General features: G+C 32.7%; 1 protein-coding gene across 5 annotated transcripts in view; it reads left to right on the top strand.

Annotated features, from left to right (window-relative positions):
- Positions 1–19,514, top strand: part of LOC124353215 (beta-TrCP) — a 37,912-nt gene extending 18,398 nt beyond the window's left edge. Inside the window, exons 3-11 of one of the 5 annotated variants that reach the window (XM_046803110.1) lie at positions 926–1,112; positions 3,040–3,133; positions 6,435–6,605; positions 8,236–8,427; positions 9,498–9,760; positions 11,700–11,810; positions 13,511–13,589; positions 16,484–16,619; positions 19,307–19,514. In XM_046803110.1, coding sequence (XP_046659066.1) covers positions 926–1,112; positions 3,040–3,133; positions 6,435–6,605; positions 8,236–8,427; positions 9,498–9,760; positions 11,700–11,810; positions 13,511–13,589; positions 16,484–16,619; positions 19,307–19,347 — 1,274 coding nt within the window. In that variant the 3' untranslated portion in view covers positions 19,348–19,514. Of the gene's footprint in view, positions 1–925; positions 1,113–3,039; positions 3,134–6,434; positions 6,606–8,235; positions 8,428–9,497; positions 9,761–11,699; positions 11,811–13,510; positions 13,590–16,480; positions 16,620–18,071; positions 19,161–19,306 lie in introns of those variants that run through there. The other 4 variants (XM_046803109.1, XM_046803113.1, XM_046803112.1 and 1 more) reach the window with 4 other exon arrangements.
- Positions 19,515–21,071: the final 1,557 nt, after the last annotated feature.

Genomic DNA, 21,071 nt, shown 5'->3' with positions numbered 1-21,071 from the left:
CACACTTACAAATATGTCATCCTTCAGAATATTGATGAGCTGTGTAGCTTAACATTACAGATACTCACGTAATTTTGTCATTATTGTTATCTGACAAGAAGGTTAAGTATAGTTATTTTAATTATTTTCCTGTAGACTGTTTTATAACTTTGCAGTATTCAACGTGTACATTTTATTTATATATCTCAAAAACGACTAAATTCACAGGGAAGTTTTAATGGACATTGCTTACTTGTAATAGAGAACTTAAATTGTATATGCTACACGACCTATGCTCTCATTTCAGATTTTCTTCCTATTCCTTGTGAACGTCCCCTGATATGGTGAGATGATAAGATGTTTGTGTGAAAAAGTGGATATTCTTGTATAAGTATTGAAATGTAAAATTTTTTAAATAACTTATCTGCAAGCGTCAACAAATATAAAGCCGTACCCACACAACCTAATAGTTTGTCAAATGTGGTGGTTGTTATTTTCATAGTGATTAATTTTTATGCTCTGTTGAAAATATATTAATTACACTAAGGTGTTATTACTGACAGTAAACACGATACTTGTAGTCCGCATGTTGGAGAATGGTGGCCTAATTTTGAAGTTCTAAAATCATAATCACTAAAAAGTTCCCAATTTAAACTATCCAGAAAATTTAGTCATTTTTGAGATACTAAATGTGTGTTAAATTGGACACCCTGTAACATAGTTTTGCATATTAAGTGTGTATTTAGTAGCTGGATTGACATCTAGAAAAGAAGAATAGTATGTCTATTTCTAAAAACAAAGTTAAGATTGGTATGGTTTGGTGAATGTTTGGATTATTGAATAATTTTTCTTAAACAAAGTTAAGTCACTGTGTAACTAATATTTAGAACAGCTTAAATATAGTTTGAGAAAAACTAAACTATTGATGTGTTGCATGGTGTTACAGAGAAGGGGTTGGACCATGTAGCAGAGAGTATTCTGTCGTATCTAGATTCAGACTCTCTGTGTTACGCAGAGTTAGTCTGCAAAGAGTGGTTTCGAGTGATCTCAGAGGGTATGTTATGGAAGAAGCTTATAGAACGGAAAGTAAGGACGGACTCGCTATGGAGGGGGTTGGCTGAGAAGAGAGGGTGGTAAGTAAAATTGTTACTATTCCTTAGTTTAACAAGTTGGCAAATGTTACACATTATATTAAAAATCTTGTGTTATAATATAAAAAGCATAAGCACAACTGTTAAGAAAATTCTTTAATTTTTATGGTAAATCTGAAGAACTAAAACATAAACAAGTGTTTGAGTTTAACCCTTTTAGCGCCAACAGCCTATATATAGGCTCAACCTGTTAAGTCATAAAACGCCAAGGCCTTTATTCAGGCTCAAGCTAGGTTGGTGGTGAAATGCCAAGAGCCTATATATAGGCTTGGACAAGTTCGGACATTAAGCGCCAAGAGCCTTTATTAAGGCTCTCAACATTTTCATGCAGTACACAACAATTTATTGACTAATATCAATAAAATTAGTACTGATTTATGCATTTTATGTAAAATGTACTATAGCAAGTAGCACTGCATAGACATTCATATAATATTCAGACAAAATAACAATACACACTAAAATGTTTTTATCTAACGACACATGTGTTTTTATGGTAAAAGTCAGTTTTGTACTTTGTTTACTAATAAATATATAAAGCGTTAGTATTATTTTACCAAATTTTCACAGGTCTTTCTCAATTAAATATATTACACTATAATACAGAGGTTTGTTGAGTAAATATTTTTTCAGGCATTTATTGAGCTCTTAATTTACACACAAAAATGGAAAAAGTATTTAACTTTTAAAGGTATAAGATTTCAACAGATCAACATTTCATAAATTCCATTACATGCCATTGTTCTCCTATTAATAATGAAAAAAATCAGATCAAAATCGTTTATCATAAAATTTAGCGAAATGAGAACGATTTATATCTATATGTGTGTCACAATTCATGTGGGTCAAAATTTGCACTGACACTACTGTGACATACCTGGCGGCTATGCCGCGGCACCCGACGGTACAACCTGCACCAGTAACTCTGGCGTTATGTGACGCGACCTGCCCAATATGCTTGGCACTAAAAGGGTTAATTAATTGAACATAATGTTCATGTATTCACACCAGACTGTAAAATGTCTGTAATATTATTCTGGAATACCTTGAAAGTCTCACACACACCAGTTAGTAGGATTTGGTTTGTTAGAAAATCATACTACTTCATGTTGGGGGAATTTTAATAAGAGCTGTGAAAAATTATTAGCAAATAAGTTATTATACTGTTAAAATGCAGTGATGGGGTGGTTCAGTCTTGTATTGTCTTCAAAGGCAAACACAAAATATTTAAGAGCCAGTAATTGAAGGGCAACTAAGGAAGGTTCTGTTCTGTACTGGTGTCTACTTACTCTACATATTGTGAATTAACAGCACTTCGGTCATTTCTGTAGCAGATAACTTTCTGATGCATTCTTCTTATATTGGGTGACAGTGGGATATATTCGGGACCATAATACTTTCGTGGGACTATAACCAGGTCTGCCACCAACAATGATAATCTGAAAAAACATGAATTATGCATGGACATAAACATGCGTGAATTTTTATAATGCCCCTGGAATTTTTACTAGGATTGGATTGAATCTCAAATCCAAATAAGTTTATTCGCGGACAACGTCTAATTGACAATATGTAAATTACCAATTGATAACACGTTTTTTTACTTATTGTATGAAGAAGTGTAAATAGATAACTAAATTAATAAACAACTGGTGTGCTAGGCCCAGAATGTGGTACACTGAATCGATGCAACTTTTAGTTGAATTAAGTAACTTGAAGGGCATTGTTTGGCCAATTAACTTTTGAATGTGGCAAATCACATTTTAAACATGTACTTATTCTAACTTTAGATTTGTTTAAATCAACAACTTGACCCAACAATATTGACTAGTTGTACTCCAGCAGTGAATAGCATCTTTAGTAGTTGTTGTTGTTACATTTTTCTAATTTGTGTTCTTTTTGTGAATAGGATCCAGTTTTTGTTCAAACCGAAACCCGGAAAACAGCATCCAAACCACAATTTCTACAGAACATTATTCCCAAAAATTATACAAGATATCGATGTAAGTCAAAATTAGGACTAAATGTGTTTTACCTTGTATGTTTACTACCATGGCCTTACATCCTCTTCTGTCCTATACTTCTACATTTCTTCTTTGATCTATATCCTAGTTACCTCGGTCACTATACCTTGTCCTAGAGTTCCTTCGTCCTTCTCAAGTGTCACCTCTTCCTCCATAATAAAAGAAAATTTTACAACTGTACCATGATTTTATTGCAAAATAATGATAGATAGGTATGTTCTTAGTAGTTATGATTTACAAGTAGAATAACACCTTCTTAAGTGTTAATTTTCTAAACTATAAAGTTGTTCCTTGAAGTCCTTTACTGTTTTAACGTTCGATTAAACGATGCAAACCAAGTATATAGTGGACTAGAAGTATTCTGCAAGGTTCCAGTAGCATTTCTGCAATAACAATACAATTGTCATCGAGGAAAGCTTAAGTATATTTTTCATCAAAGACGTTACACAGCCAATTTTGAGAAAACTGGGTATTGTAGGTGACTTTAATAATGCACTGGAATTAACATTAATATTGATATATAAACTAGTACAAAATTAATTTTTCAATATGCATTGATCCTGGATAGTGCAAAAATGTTAGTGTTACTGGGGCTGTCACAAAAAGTCAGAAACATTTAGGACATTGTTTCCAAACAAACAATTGTTTTTATTGATCTACATAAATGTTTAAATGAGAAACGAATTTTCAAGTAAAATCTGTTGTAAAATAATCAGTTTGATTGCTGTAAAATACAATAAGAATGGACGTCTCCGATTCAATACTACAATCATAACTTGACATAGAAGCTGGGAGAGTATGGGAAAGCCAGATGTTACGTTATATACTATAAAACAGGGTGTGGAGATGTCAGGCTTGTTTATTGCTCAGTCAACAATCAAATAGCGACTTTTAAAGTTGTTTTGCTCGAGTGTTAGGTTTATTTCCGGTTTTGTTAGTACAGTAAAACTGGATGTTATAATGGTCTAGTGATAGACACTTATTTTTCCAAAGTTCAGAGTAAAATTCTCTATTAAAAAGCTAAAGTGGGTACTTGATTAAGCTCAAATTTTTAATTTACAATTATTATATATGTATGTTTCAGTATATAATGTATATATATATATATACTGAAACATACATATATAATATTTGAAAATTTTGTATATAATAATAAAAATATATAATATATATTATATAATAATAATAAAAATATAAAAAAATTGAAAATGGCGGAGCAAGTACTTTTTGTGATTCAATGTTTATTGAAATTATATATAAATTATATATATATATATATATATATATATATATATATATACTATATATATATATAATATAGTAATTAATTGAGCTAATTTATATATGTGTATAATATCCAGTTATTATGTAAAATAACGGCTAGTGATTTTGGTCAAAGTGATTAATAATACTCCATTTATCACTTTATCCAGCCACTTTTACATGTTATCTAGAGGAAGTTAGTTGCTCCAAAGTGATTAATCATGCTTTATTTATTATTTTATCCAGCCATTATGCATACTGATAACAAAATATCTGCTGATTCATTCTGGGAAAAATAACTTAACCAACTTTATTTACCTGTTCTTCATAATGTCTGGTTAAATTGATTATTTTCCTGGGACTATTATTTTTAGCACTTATGGATAATGTCTGGTTAAACTCATTAACTAGTGAATTTGATTATGCAGACATTAAACGTAATGACTGATTAAGCACAACGGCTGTAACATATACAGGGGTGCTGAAAAGTCTGGAGACGTTTTAATATATTTTTTTATTAAAAGGAGTGTAACCATGTAAATTCAATTGAGATCTAAAAACCAATCTTTTAGTGTTCTTACCGACTCCCAACCTCCAATGGTAGACAGCCTACGAGTAGTCAGTCGATAATTTTAAATGTAAGCATTGGTTGACATGAACATCATTTTAAAGGGCTGGTCAATCAAAGAAGAATGCTGCAAACCGCATTTTAAAATCATCATTAATTAAAAAATGATGGTTATCCAATGTTTTTTTTAAAATAAACTCTTCCAACGATAAAATACGGTCCATAATCATTAATAATGTGATTCTTTCGCCTCGCTTGGTGACGTAATGACAAAGAATTAGAATAATAACAAACATAACCGTGATGAATTTCGAGTTATAGCTACTTACTAAACTCAATACCTATAAAGACAACAGAACCAGCAAATTTATTCCTGACACAGGTAAAACCTTAATGTCTTGTTATTGTTCAACTAATGGTCACAAGTTAAACTGACTTAGAAAGCCAACAATCTATGAGAACTTTATTTAAAGTTCTAATGTTTGGGTAGGAATTCCCAAATTAGGTAGCAATAACAAAATGATAACTACTTGTGGGTTCCTTGACCCAAAATAATCCCTTTATAAATGAAACTTTTGTTATTTCATAGTTGTAATAATTTCAGGGTAAATTCAGAGACCAGTCATTAACTTTAATTACATAATGTTTGCCTATTAACACTGTACCAGTTCCTAATTTTTTGCTAAATTTTACAGTTTATTTTGAAAAGCATTGGATAACCATAGTTTTTAAATTAATGATGATTTTAAAGTGTGGTTTGCAGCATTCTTCTTTGATTGACCAGACCCTTTAAAAAGATGTTCATTTAAACCTTTGCTTACATTTAAAATTATCTACTGGCTCCCCTTGGGCCGTTCTTCGACGGAGATAGATAGTCTGTAAGAACTTTAAATACCTGGTTTTTAGCTCACAATTGAATTTGCAAAGTTTTAATACCGCAGCAAAATTATTAATAAAAAATATTAAACTGTCTCCAGACTTTGAAGCACCCCTATATATGTGTGTGTATTTATATCAGTATATATGTATTAGAAACCGACCATAATTACAAAAATATTGAAAAAGAATATGGAAATTTTGGATATTGAAAGAAAAGGAGAAAAATTAAACACGAAAGAAGAATTACATATCTATCTAAATTATAACAAAGATCCTCACAACATTTTAAATAGCAATCTAAAAAGTAAGGCAAACCCAATCTTAGAAATCATTAAAGTATTAATACAGAATATTAATCAAAATTACAACTGTGTCATAATAAATTTAACATCTGTTTAAATGGTCCACATGTGTATATTTAAATTGTTTATAATTTATTTAGAGGTATATTGTCACACTGATGATGGTTTAATAGCGAATCACGTGTTTGGAAATAAAATAATTTTTAATATATATAAAAATAAAGTTTGACCAGTAGTGAATTAATGTAGAGTATGGATGTTGTAACAGAGTATAGAAAACAACTGGAGGCTGGGGCAGCACGTGCTGCAGAGAATCAACTGTAGGTCTGAGAACTCGAAGGGAGTCTACTGTCTGCAGTACGATGACCACAAGATAGTCTCCGGTCTGAGGGACAATACAATCAAGATCTGGGACCGTAACTCTCTCCAATGTGTCAAGGTAAGCGTGTCAATGTGTCAGAAACCTTTGTATGTAGTTCTTAATATTCACCACATTTAACGTCTTACCTCCAGTTTCATCCTAGTTTGTCTCCACTGTGAACTTTATTAAAATTTATAATTCTACTCCCCACAACTCATAGTTTGTATCCACAGACAACTCATATTTTCTCTGCTAAGTCCAGTGTTAAATTAGGATCATGAATAACGCTAATCTACCTGATCACTGTCAACATCGTAATAAATCTCTCTATTCTTTGTTACGACTAATTCATTAAGGAGCATTAAGGTGGATGCTCCTTCCATGATTAACAATGGAAGATTTTCTTTGCTTAGTAAAATTTTAAAATATTGCTGTAATTTAATATACAAGGTCATCCATTCTAGACAGTTTGAGTAATTGAAATAAAAATTTGGGTTTTTTTTACATTAATGAGACCTATTTCTAGCATAACAAAAAATATGTCTTGGGGAGGTGCTCTGAGAGTTCCGTAATCGTGAAATGGTGATTTTCACAGATTGTTTCGTTGATCTACACCACAAATTTATCACTCACAAGCACTAGGCCTACCAACACGATGCTCATCGTGAACACTGGTTCGTCCATTTTAAAAATCAATGCACCTCTGCCTCGCTCGAATTTCACTCGTTACTCCTTGAGTGTACACAACATAAATCTGATGATAAATTTCAATTGGTTTGTGATTTTTCTCCAGCAAAATCTGTATCACAGATCACACTTCATGACTAGCAGTATTTTAAATTGCAGCGCTCATTTCAACACTCCACTTTTCACAAAGTACGATAGGAATGATTCACTATCTACCACGGCTGCTTACATAAGATGGTGGTGATAGTCCCACCCATTGCCGCACCTTGTTGAAACATCTGTTACTTTCTGGACAGCCCTCGTAGTTAAATACACATCAATACTTCCTATTCTAATTAAATTTTTGAGATAAATGTTCATTGCAAGTTATCTAGTTTATAATATTGACAACTTAGGCTGCATACTTGAAATTGACGCTGATTTATAAATATCTCAATGACAGATATAAAAATTTCTCTATTAAAGGATTAGCTCCTCAGATTACCTTATTTTAAATTTTGTTGGATAGCGATATCTAGATTATTTTCTCTCCCAACTTATCCCAGTGAACTTATTGTTACTAAATAGATGATTCTTAGAGGAATTTGATAAAAATTTAAATTCAGTATAATTAATAATATTACATATTCTCAAATAAAAGTGTTTATTTTGTGTGAGGCCTTTTGAAATTAAAGATTTTATCTTCCATCTCTATCAAAAATAAATATTTATCTGTGGAATTATTTCAAAATAAAATGTAATTCAAACGCTTGAAAATGTGTAAGTTTGAATTATTAGTCTCATTGAATTGATAGTTGTTAGTCTAACACAAAGAATGTTGCAAAGATGTTTTTTTAATTAAATTGATTCACAGAAAGTGAACTCTATTACAAGTGTTTAAAAGTGAGGCATCATACTCGTATGTGTAACTGTAAACATTTTCCATTGGAATCTTGTTTGTCTGTTGTGTTTGATTAACAGGGCATATGAAAAGCTACTTTGTGATATACAATATATTTATCAAGGTTTCGTGTCGGTACAGGTGCTGACAGGACACACGGGGTCGGTGCTCTGTCTGCAGTACGATGACAAGGTCATCATCAGTGGATCCAGTGACAGCACCGTGCGAGTGTGGGACGTGGTCACCGGAGAGATGGTCAACACGTTGATTCACCACTGCGAGGCCGTGTTACATCTGCGCTTCAGCAACGGCATGATGGTCACTTGCTCTAAGGTGTGGCAACTCGCATACCAACGGGTCTAGCTCTCTTGAGGGGTTAAGTTTAACCGTATGTAATATATGACAGAAAGAGGAATAAAAGAAAAATTGAGTTAAAATATAGTTTACAATGATTGTATTCTTTTTTAACATGTTCGCTCTAGTAGCTTAAGTCAAGTCAAATCGTTTATTGTGAAAACATGTTAACATGTATAGCAAATGTGTAGGAAATTAAAATTAAAATAATTTTGTCATTTATACCACAATATCCATTCAGACATAACGTTTTTGCATTCTTTCGCCACGTTTCATTCATCCCCCAATTCTATCCACTTCCAACGTTGGGGTCAGTCTTGTAAATGATCGGTCTCCCAGTTGTGTGCCATAAATTTGCTGACATTATGAAATGCCTTTGACGCTAAAAAGCGTTTGAGGCGGATTTTTAACGTTTGTGACATTGGGAAAACTTTTGATGGAATCTGGCGATCTGTTGATTAAATGAACACCAGCCTGTGAGGGCAAGTGCTCATAAGCAACCGTTCTGTGTCTTTCAGTTCGGTAGCTGTCTCATACTCATGTATGGTCTCGTCCCCTTATCAGGGCACATCTTGACTTACAGAACAGAATTGTTTACAAAATGTAGAGTATCGGCAGAGTTAATAGTTACAATGATTTGAGAGCTTGTTTGCAGGTTTCTCTGAAGGTTATTTTTGCGATTATTCAAATCGTTTTCTTTTGCAATTTGAACCCTCCTAAAAATTGATTGTTTGCGCACGTCCCCACAAAACCAATCTGGAAAGCTATGATGTGCAACCCATTGTGGGGTGTATGACAAAATTCTAGCTAGTAAAAAGTTGACTTTTGCCATGTGTTATAGAATGTTCCGGCAATAAAAATCTGATTTGATTTGATTTGATTTGTAGTACTTGATGCCAGAATGTATTTATTTGTCTAATTCACTAATAATCGGCTTTAATTAATTAATTAAAGCTGATCAATCAATTCAGAACAAATGTAACGATTGTTTCGAGACTGATCAAAACAGTTTTGTACAACTATCTTCAGACACATTTGTGATTGCACAGGATCGGTCAATAGCCGTGTGGGACATGTCGTCGCAGACGGAGATCACGTTACGGAGGGTGTTGGTGGGACACCGCGCGGCCGTCAACGTGGTGGACTTTGATGAGAAGTACATCGTGTCGGCGAGCGGTGACCGGACCATCAAAGTGTGGAACACCTCCAGCTGCGAGTTTGTGCGCACGCTTAACGGCCACAAGCGTGGGATCGCGTGTCTGCAGTACCGTGACCGCTTGGTCGTCAGCGGCAGTTCGGACAATACTATTAGGTGAGCTGAACTATTCAAACTTGTCCACCAGATTCAATGTGGAATTATTTATAATTTTCACTTTTTTGCTTATCCGAGTTTGGCGGATAATTTTTTTCCGTTAAAAATATCTGATATTATATTTTAAAATATTAGAATAGAAAACAGTAATCAAAATCATGGTCACAACCAACCAAAAAACAACTTAAAATAACAGAGCTACCCTGAATACATACGAACTAGATCATCAAGTTTGTGTTCATTTTTTTACTGTGATAACAGTATTTGTATCCAGTCTGTCCTTCAGAACTGAAAAACTAATCAAATCGAGTAGACATACAGTAAACCCAGTAAACATTTGTTTGAGAATTCTGCCGAAGATTTGTTTTGTTTTTTGTGTGTGTACTTAATACCTACATTTGTTTTTTTCCAACCTTAGAAAGTTTATATTTGAATGTGAAAATTAAATGAATAAGAATAGATAATAGTAATCAAGATTGACTTACAGCAAGTTCACACATTCAGTGTATCTAGACATAAAATATGTCTAAAATATATCCAGGTAATAAAAATGAAATGTTGGACATATTCTTACTTACTTGATATCTTCGTCTTTGACTGATAAAACCAGATAGACTGTGTCAATTTTGTTTAAAACTGTTTGCAATTTGTTCAGAACAATTTTGTCAAGTATTTAAAACTATCTATTATATAAAAATGAAACTGTTCGTGTGTAACAGCATCACTCACAAACGGCTGGACGGATTCGCCTAATTTTTTTTAAAATTTGTTCGTCTTGATCTGTAGAAGGTTATAGGATACTTTTTATCCCTTTCCCGATTCAGGATTCCGCCCCACTGGTTACAGAAATACCCGTAAGAAATGCATTGCAGCAAACATATGTTATTAAGTGAAAGAGTCTTTTCAAATTTTTAATCAGCTGTTCTTTGTAAACATATATAATGCGACAAAAAATATATTTATATATAATTTAATTACTACACTTATAGTTTTAAAGCATAGAGTAAGCTTAAGAGAAACGACAAATTTTGTTTAAACTGTTTCTGCAATCACTGTTAAACATAGACTTTTACTATCCAGATAATACAATTCAAATTTGACGTAAAAATTCACCTTTAACTGCAATATTTATTTAATATAAACCATGCTCATGCTTGATCAGAAGAGCAATGCAGATATCATAATTACTATCTTACGTTGGCTACAAATATAAAGAATGTTATAAAATCAACCTTAGTTGTTTTTTTTGACAGAAGTATGGTTCTCAAAACTCCGTGTGTACATATTCTCTCGATCGAGACAACAAAGCAAGCTCAATCGTGGCATCGGAGATATAACTAATTTAATCTAAAATTTATTATAGTAAAAAAAAAAATTTACTAAGTAATATAAGGACTTCGGTTCTTAAGATTTGCGTGCGAAGCCGTGGGTAACAGCTAGATAGAGGCAGGAATATGGTACATACCTTCATAATGCGCCCAAGAAGCTCACGAAGGAACGACTATCAATTATCTCAGCAATGTTTAGAATGTGATAGAAAATGAATAAGTGAATATAGTGTACTGTTTTCAACGGGAAATTGCGTGCGAAGCCGCGGGAAACTTATTGAAATGCGCAGCGAAGCGCGCCGGGTCCGCTAGTATACACTATTTACAAAGGTTTATGGTGGCAGGACTAGAACAGTCATAAATTCTACAAATATTCATAAATTCTACAAAATATTTTGATAATGTTTTCTATTGTCAAATATTGCGATAATTTAAACAATATTGTAAATTGCATTGCTTGGATAACAAGAAACTGTATTTAGTACCTGAAATTAATTATTATAATTTGTTGCGTCGCAACATAACTAATGAGGAGATAGGTCAAATTGTGTAAATTTATTCACATTGACACCTCACAATCAGTTTATGACTAAAGTTTGATTGTTTTGCAGGTTATGGGACATCGAGTGTGGAGCTTGTTTACGGATCCTAGAAGGCCACGAGGAGTTGGTGCGGTGTATCAGATTCGACAGCAAACGTATTGTCAGCGGTGCTTACGACGGGTGAGTCGCACATCTCTGTCATTGTCCGTGTACTGACACGTGTTGGCAGCATTGACGTCCTGTACAAGTCCACAATTCCAGATTATATGTTATCATTAGAAGTAGAATGACCCACGATTATTAATTATCTTAACGAGTCATTAGTTGTATACAACCATATAATAAAATTATAGCATTATAAAAAACTTAATATTTTTAAGCTTCCGAAATAGTTGTTAATTGTTATTAAAATGAAATAACAACAGTTTTCTCTGTTATCTAATTTTTGTTGTATATGTTAGATGGCACTCAATAAAAACAAATATGTTTTTTAAGTATATTTTAAATTTTTATAATTAAAATTGTACAGAATTAAATGAGCATTTGATTTTCTAGTACTGAAACAATATGGAAGTAAAATGAAGTTTTTAGATTTCAAGAAATGCAGTATTAAATCCTTTAGTTAAAAATATATTGATAAATAACTTTTTAATTGCTGTTCGGAAAGTAACAAAATTAAAATATTTCAAATTGTATTAAACCTATTTTCTCCACATCACCATTCAGGTTAAGGTGTAAACAGTTGCATAAGTTTTTCAATACAATCTCTAAAGAAATCCCCATCTTCAAAATTTGGTGTAACCAAGTTTTTACTACAATTTTACTCACCAAACTCCATGAAATATCAAGAAAATGTTTCAAAAGTTAAATAATTGTGAAATGACGATTTTCATGAGTTTCGGTTGGTTTTCATCGCCAGTTAATAACTAACTTGGCTAATTTTCTGCTTTGTATCCTTGGTGGAAGTAGGTAGGTTTTAATAAAAAAGACATTTTTTAGATACTTCCACATTAAATTTATTAAAAATAGCGCTTTCGCCGGTTAAGGCATCATCAGTTTGACATTGTTTACAGAAAAAAAAAACATATGACTGTGTAAAATAGAATAAACATATGATAAAATAGAATAAAATTTAAAACTAACTGTATAGACCAAATTACAACCTTCCGTAAATTTCAGTGATATTTTTATACAATTAGTGAAAAAAGAAATCTATTCCAAAATTATGAATTGCAAACCATATTTTTCTACATAATTCTTTTATAATTTATTAGTTTTTTGGTCTTTACAGTTAGTTTTAAATTTTATTCTATTTTATCATATGTTTATTCTATTTTACACATATGTTTTTTCTGTAAACAATGTCAAACTGATGATGCCTTAACCGGCGAAAGCGCTATTTTTAATAAATTTAATGTGGAAGTATCTAAAATGTCTTTTCCATTATAACATGGCTAAGTCTAGAACTGAAATCCTCATTGAGAAAGTTGGTGCAGCCATTTTGAGAATCAATGCCTCATTTGGCATTCACTCATTATTTCTTCTTCACGTACATGACAAAGTTGCAGTGATTTTCTCTTGGATTTTTTCAATAGAAACCTAATCACGGAACATGCTTAAAAAACGGTAGAATTTTATATTGCAGCACAAATTTTGACACTTTACGGACAGTAAAATAGGACTTGCAAAGTCTGTAAGATACTACAATTGGAACATTACCAAGATGACGGCTCTAAACCTTCCCATTGCTGCAATAATCCAAACGTCTGTGTTAAAAATTGATAGAAAATCTAAAATGTACTAAAGTAGCCTAATTTTGTGACAAACAAAAGTGTTCTGGATAAAGTTGAACTGATGATGTTTCCTTGTGTTTATTGCAGCAAGATTAAAGTATGGAATCTGGTGGCAGCCTTGGACCCGAGAGCTCCAGCCAACACTCTCTGTCTACGAACCCTTGTGGTAAGATCCTATGTCTTGATCATTCATTCCACTCGGGGAATTGATTATTTACTCAAAAATAATCATAGAACTGTATGGAAATAATCAAGAATACTCTTCTTTTTCATAAGCTTGATTTTCACGTCTGGTCTTCTAAATTGAAGCCTGAGAATATTTAACCCTAGAACTGGCGGTCATTTCATCCTGTAGTGTCGGGCTGTTTTGGAGCTTCGCGCAAGGTTTTTTTTAAAAAAAATTATTAAAAATATAAAATAAAAGCAATATAAATAAGAGTATATATTTTTGTGTTCAGAATTAAACGTAGAATTGCACTATATTGTAAAATTAACCATCAAAAATTTTCTAATAAACACTTTTTTTAATCAAATATCAAATTTACGAAAAATATTTCTTAAATTTGGGGGGGACCATACCTAGCAAATGAAGTTATAGTGAGAAATATTTATAAGTGAGATAGCCATTCTGTGTCAAATTTTATCTAGTTTCAGAAAAACATAAACATTATACACATTTATGAAAGCATCATAAAGCTATAGAACAAAAAGCAGCGATGCGTATAAATTCTGAAAATCGGGTGTACACGTAAGACTTTGGTAAAACAAGTTTTGCTAATACATTTATCTATGAATACATGTTATTTTGCATATTTTATTACTTAGAATAAAATAGAATATACAGTAGTAATGAAATAATTACCATAAATTATTTTTTGAAAAGTAAAAAAGTTAAATTTTTCCATTATTCAAAAATTTTCCAAAAAATTTCATTCAGCAAAATATAAAATAGTTTCTAAAGCTTGTACTATATCAAAATTTATAAATTTATGGTTTATAAGTAATAGGAAATATTATGTAGTTAGAAAACTATAAATATAACTAAAGATATTGAAAAAATATAGAATAACCCAAACAGTTATTATATATATAACCAAAGAAATTACAGGCAATATATATATATATTATTGTGAAAACTATCTATTTACCAAAAATAAATAGTTACTTCAGAGCTAAAAGAGCGCTATAAATAACATTTAGTAAGTGAAAACAATAAAAAAACTATGTGAAATGAATTTTAGCCAAGTCATTTTGCCATAGCCTACACAAAGCCGGTAATTTCTCAAACATATTTCAGTAAATAGAAATTGATTTATTCTAAAATATATATGTTTCCACTACTACGACATCAAACAACACACTACACATTAAATACGACACTAAAACACGCGTAAAACTATTTAAACTTACAAATATCCACAGCTCGGCACGAAAGTGATACAGAACGGCAGCGGCAATATGGCGGTCACAACAAACGGCGTCGCGTTTTCTTTTACGTTCAAAATAACAAGCTTGCTACGTCATAACCATAATACAAAGAGGAATAAAACTCCTCTGTTCCTTAGAATTTTTCTTCCCGAATCCAATGGTGCATGAATTATATCGATACGTTACTGGAGTATATTATAAAAAGTAATTATACGAGGGAATGTTTGATCGACAAAATTTTGACGGTTAACACCACAAAAGCGGCATTAACCGACATAATTATGTCGATTAACAGTTCTAGGGTTAATACCTCCGTTACCAGACTCAGAATTTTGATTCATTAAAAATAGTTGTGGTTAATTTTCTATTCCTAACCTATAACTTAAGTTTTGATTAAAATTTAATTATTTGTTATAGCTCTTGAAGTTCGTAAGAAGTAAGTTTTAAATATTTTATTAAATGAGTAAAAGTAAATTACTACTTTTAGTACATTGGTGTGAAAATTTTTGTTTCAATATTACAATAAAAAGTAGAACAACATCTTGGAAAGAAATACTTTTATATATTTCCAGCTGAACAATGTACAGAGTGTCCCACAAAGAGGTTTAAATGTTTGATTTAATATTACTTGCCCGTTTATGCACCGAACATTTTCAAACTGTACACTAATTAATAAAGTAGGGTTTTAAAATATAGTGTGAAAATTAAAGCTCCCTAAAAATTGTAGAAACAAAAAAGTGACATATTAAAAATTTTACCATTTTGCTTCTTATAAAAATTCATTTCTTGAATTACCTGATTTGATTACTGCGTTGCAGTTTTAAAGAACAGCTGTTTAATAACACTCATTGTTGAAAACAGCTGTTTGATTGAATATTATTGCGTGTGCTATAAAATATAACCTAACTTACTCCATTACAGTTTTACTGAGATTGAAATTCTAGAAATGGCTTTTGTTGTTGAACAAAAAGTGAAGTGTTGTGCGTGGATAATTGCTTTTGTCAACATTACAGAAGCAATTAGACAGTTTCAGTTTGCCTACCCAGGAGTTGAACCACCGAGCAATCCAACAAGAACTAAGTGGAAAAATCTTTTGTTAGAAACCGCAGAATTTCTTTGTAAGAGCTTCAGATTAATTTGTTAAGCGCTGTTATCAGTGTGTCACTGTGGATGGATTACAGTTCGAATAATTGTGGACTGTAATTGTAGGTTTTTTAATAGGCTATGTTCTAATTTTCTGATTTAAATGCTTTACTTCTCTAGAATATGACAATAAATAATTTTAAAAAAACCAAAAATACAATTTTTTTACAGTTTTTATATTTTACTTTTTCAAAATGTTTCAACCATTTTGTTTCAACAATTGTTAGAGAACTGAAGTTTTCACAGAATATTTTTTTTCAATCTTATTTAACGAATTGTGTAGAGTTTGAAAATGTTCAAGGCATAAATCGGAAAGTAATATAAAATCAAACATTTAAACCTCTTCGTGGGACACCCTGTATTTATTTGCTCTAGCACTGTTCTCGGTGACAGTTTGATGTATATTTTCGTATCACTGCTCGTTTATGATATTGTAACAACTGACTGCACTGGAGATTGATTAAGAGGGTGACCGGTCTGCCCTAGGAGCACACAGGACGCGTGTTTCGTCTCCAGTTTGACGAGTTCCAGATCGTGAGCTCCTCGCACGACGACACCATCCTCATATGGGACTTCCTCAACCACTCGGTGAACATGCTGAACGACAATGCTTGTCCTATGATGGGTGAGTACGAACAAAACACACCACAGAAGTGATATAAGTGTTAACAATCTTAATGACAAAATTTACAATATTAAAGAGTCCTCTTCCTCTCATTTATATCAAGTCTGCACCTAAAAATATACACCCTCACCAGGCGTAAAGAAATAATAGTTTGTGTATGGATATTGATATCTAGATGGCAGTGCAACTCTTGTCAACATCATATAACTGAAATGGGCTTGATATACGATGTAGACGTGTTGAATCCTGTATCATTTTTTATTTATTAGCAAGCTTGTTTTGTAAAAATCATGATCTAAAACACTCTTTTTAGGGGTTAGCTTATTTATTTTTCAATATTTTGTCAATAATTTACACTGTACTTTTGGTGTAATAACTAGAATGTAATAATTGGAATTTACTTAGATAATTTGTAAGAAACAGGATCCCACAAATTCGTATCACGTCTTCTTTTGGTGATTGATGACTAATGGCATTGGTCTTTGTCTTTGGGTACCTTGTACCTTACTGATTCTTTCCCTTATTCTGTTCGTTAAAGATCTTTGGCTCATGAGGACGGACTGAATCATCTGTTTTGTGGGTTTAACTGTGGTGGGTCATGTTTTGGGTTAGCTGTTTTGGACCGTTCAAATTTGGAGGTAGTTCTGGTGGCTCAGTTGTATTTAGGATGACCTGTAGAGAATAATTCACAATAAGGGGTTACATGCATTCTGGACCCATGGAATTGGAATCTTGGTCTTTAAATTCGTACGAAATGTAATCCTGTAGATCAATTTTAAGATTTTCTATTCTCCAAATCAATAATAACAATGATTTATAATTAAACAACAATGATCATGGGGATTTTAATATTAATAATAATATAATAATAAAAAAAATAGATCTTTATTCAGAATTGTTTACAATAGAAATAGAAATTTTTTAAATCTACACAAATGTATAACATAAATACACAAATTACATAGGTAAGACTGTATACATTACTTAATAATATAATTAAAGAAACCACATGCATTAGTACATAAATATTTAAATTACATTGAAGTGAGTTTACAGATTCTTTTAGGTATAAGATATTTAACTTACTGCCCAATGAATAAATAAATGGCTTGTTAAATCGTAAGAGAGTGTAAATATCATCATTTTGCATTCATAAATGCTAATTAGCTCTCATTGATTTCTTCACTCCAATTGAAAGAGCAGAAATTTTTAGGTTCGGTTCATCTGCATAAAATCAGTTTTTCTAGTTGCTCCTTACAGATTAGTTTACAAAATTTGAGTTTGAGTAAAAGTTTAAAACACAGGAACTGTAACAAGTCATGAAAATCATCAAGGAAAATTACATCTTATAGTGAAAAATTTACATTAAGTTAATTATTTTAAATTTTATGAAGGTAGTGTAAAAATGACCAATAATGCATTATTTTCAGCCTTGTTTTGTTTTTTTTACAGAGACATCTCAGACGTAGAAGAGCCGATCCAGATTGTGGTTGTGATACTTAGCTCTAAGTTTGTGTAACATTAGGCACTTGTTGGTCCTGACTCGCCATCTGTAACTGGTTCTGTGTGTGCAGGTTACGAAGGGTAACCGTTATCTGCGTCTAGCGATCGTTGACTGATCCATCGGGTTCCACTCCAAGCAGCTTTGCTTCACGGTCCATTACTGTCCTCTGTTCCGTTCAGTTGGGTAGAAGAAAATTCGGTTCCATTAGTTGGTATCACTGCGGACTGTGCGATCACATCCGGGTCCGGCGACATGATAAAATGAGTTTTTATGTTCCTCGATATCGTTCGTTGTGAAACAACTATTTATGATTGTATTATTTTCAGATAGGAGACTGTTTTATACTAGTTATTTATCATGATGCATCATTTAGTTGATATGCGTAGCAATATTTAATGTATATAATAAATAGGTAATCGCTTAGGTGAATGGACGTAGTGTGAGCGAATTGTTTGTTCAAAAGGAATAACTGAGTGTTTCCTCTTAGCGAGTTGTTGAATTAAAATAAAATTGTTGTTTTTATATAATTTTTGTAATCGATTATATTTTGTTTTATACTTTGTTGTAACATAAAAACTTTTAGTACGTCATAATTTTAATAACTCCGTAAAGGAATTTATCTTTAATTTGAACAGCACCGATCGTTAGAAACGATCAATTGGCAGATTCAAAGATCGAGTTTTTGCTGAAGTTTTAATTCTCGCAACTACATTTAAGGACGATTGATTTTTTTATAAATGTATAGTTGTTATGTATATTTTGTTGGCTTTTTTAATAAGTACCTGTAAATAACTTACAATTTTAGATACAATTGTGTGCAAAGTTAATTTTTGTTAATAATGAATTATTTATTAAAGGAAAATATCAATCGGATTGGACAAGAAAACTATATAATTTATAAATGAATGTGAACCGGTGACTCCGGTCAAGCACAAACGTGAGATGTCAGAACAGACATGTGAGACTCGACATTGTATGGATATACAGCAGTTGCGTCTGCAACCTTGGATATTAAATGTACATAGCTGTCTCTCTCAGTGTGTCTTATCTTTCATTTCCCCTCCCACCGTGTCTTCCTCAGAGCTGCAAGATCAGTTCCACCGTTACATCTTGTGTGTGCTTAGTTCTTATTTGTGTTTTTAAACATGTGCACGAAATTGGCAGATCGCTTATTTTTTTTCAGGAGTGTCGAAGAAATCCCATCTGGACCGACAGAGGTTTTAGTTTTTAAGGAGATAATCTGTTGTCCAACTTCGGCCTCAGAGGTTTTCAATAAGAAAATGAAGCAGTAAACGACGCCAGAGTCCGTAGCCGAGTTCAACGTAGGAGTCTTTACTGTCGCTCAGAACTTTGTAAACTAATATCGTTGTTAAGTTTCGGCTGTGATTGTTTCATATATTTTATAATGTTCAAGTTAATGAATAAATGTATACAAAAAGCAAAAACGACCACATCAAAGCGTTAAGTTGGGTTAGTATGTATGTATATTACGTTCATTGTACAGGTGAAACTACGTCACAATGACCTACCGTTTTTTGTGGGATATATTTTGGGTCCAGCCTCAATGATTGAGCATGAATAATCGATTAACCTGAAATGTCCAGAGATTGAAGTTAAAAAAATGGCAGACAGAAATAAACTCACTGAACTTAGTATTTGTGTGCCGAGTAATTACTAGCGTAGTAATTGGAGGGTGCCGATGGCCGAGCGGTCTAAGATGTTGGACTTTGAGTCCGAGTTAGAGTTAGCGCAGGTTCGAATCCTTTGTTCTTGTACTGTATCAACTTTCCCCCTTTGATAAGATCCTCGCACAGGCCAGTGGCCCATGAGGACGGGCAGAATAAGGCATAAAAGGAGATCGGCTTCTTCTTAAAAAAAATTCTATCACGATACTGTGGTTAAATTTAAAATAAGTAAGATAAATACTTAAGTTTAGTTCTCAAACTTAGATATAATAGATTCAATACTTAATTGCTTGATGCTGGTTATCCCCAGGATTTGGCCCACTAGGGTTTAAAAAGATTACACTGTTCTCAGGAAGGGTCAGGATGGGGTTAAACACAGTTATAAATTTTAAAAACTTTACGCCATTTTTTAAATTTCTTACGCTTTTTTGTTTTGTTTGAATATCAAACAAGATTTACCAGAGAAGTTTGATTTATTTTCAAACAGAGTGAATCAGAAACATAGCAAAATGTTTCTTATGCCTGATAATATACAAATGTGCATCATGAACTTCATGCTCTAGATTTTAGGATTTAAAACACACAATACCCTCTTGTGTACTTGAACTTGGCACAGTTGAAGTACTGTATGTCAATGAATATACAGGCTGCATTATGAAAGTAGAAAAAAGTTCTAAAAAATATATTTATTTATCCGTTTGTTACAAATGGTTTACATTCTTTAAAATAGTCTTCTCCTGCATCAATACACCTGCAGACTATTCTGCCATGCCTGGAAAGCACCCTGGAACTCCTTGACTGGAATGCCTCTCAGGAGCCTTGTAATGTAAGTTTGGATGTTCTCCACCGACTTCAATTGCTTTCCCTTCACTCGGGGGAACAAAAAATATCCATACAGAACTAAGTCAGGACTGAGGGGCACCACAGGGGTCTCGTTCTGAGTCAGGTGGGTAACGACGAAGTTCATGTGACTGGGGCATTGTCGTTGTGGAGCTTGACAGTCTCTTCAGCACCTCCAGGTAAGAGTATGCATTGACAGTTTGTCCTTGCCTTGAGATTTGCTCAGGCTCGCATTTTGGGTTTGGGAGAAGATTGTGTGTGCCACGTACCGCTTTGAGATCTCAAAATGCATTCCTCCCCAAAGACCTCTCGAAGCATTTGGTAAGGTTCCATTGCGTTCTTTCCAAGCTGCACACAAAAACTTGATTGCGTACACGCTCTATTGCACGGTGGATAAAATCAAAAAACAAACTTCCTGCAAAC

This window comes from Homalodisca vitripennis, chromosome 1 (genome assembly GCF_021130785.1).
Source record: "Homalodisca vitripennis isolate AUS2020 chromosome 1, UT_GWSS_2.1, whole genome shotgun sequence".
NCBI classification, from domain to species: domain Eukaryota; kingdom Metazoa; phylum Arthropoda; class Insecta; order Hemiptera; family Cicadellidae; genus Homalodisca; species Homalodisca vitripennis.
Note: the sequence above shows the minus strand (reverse complement) of the source record. Positions and strands in the feature narration are given on the sequence as shown.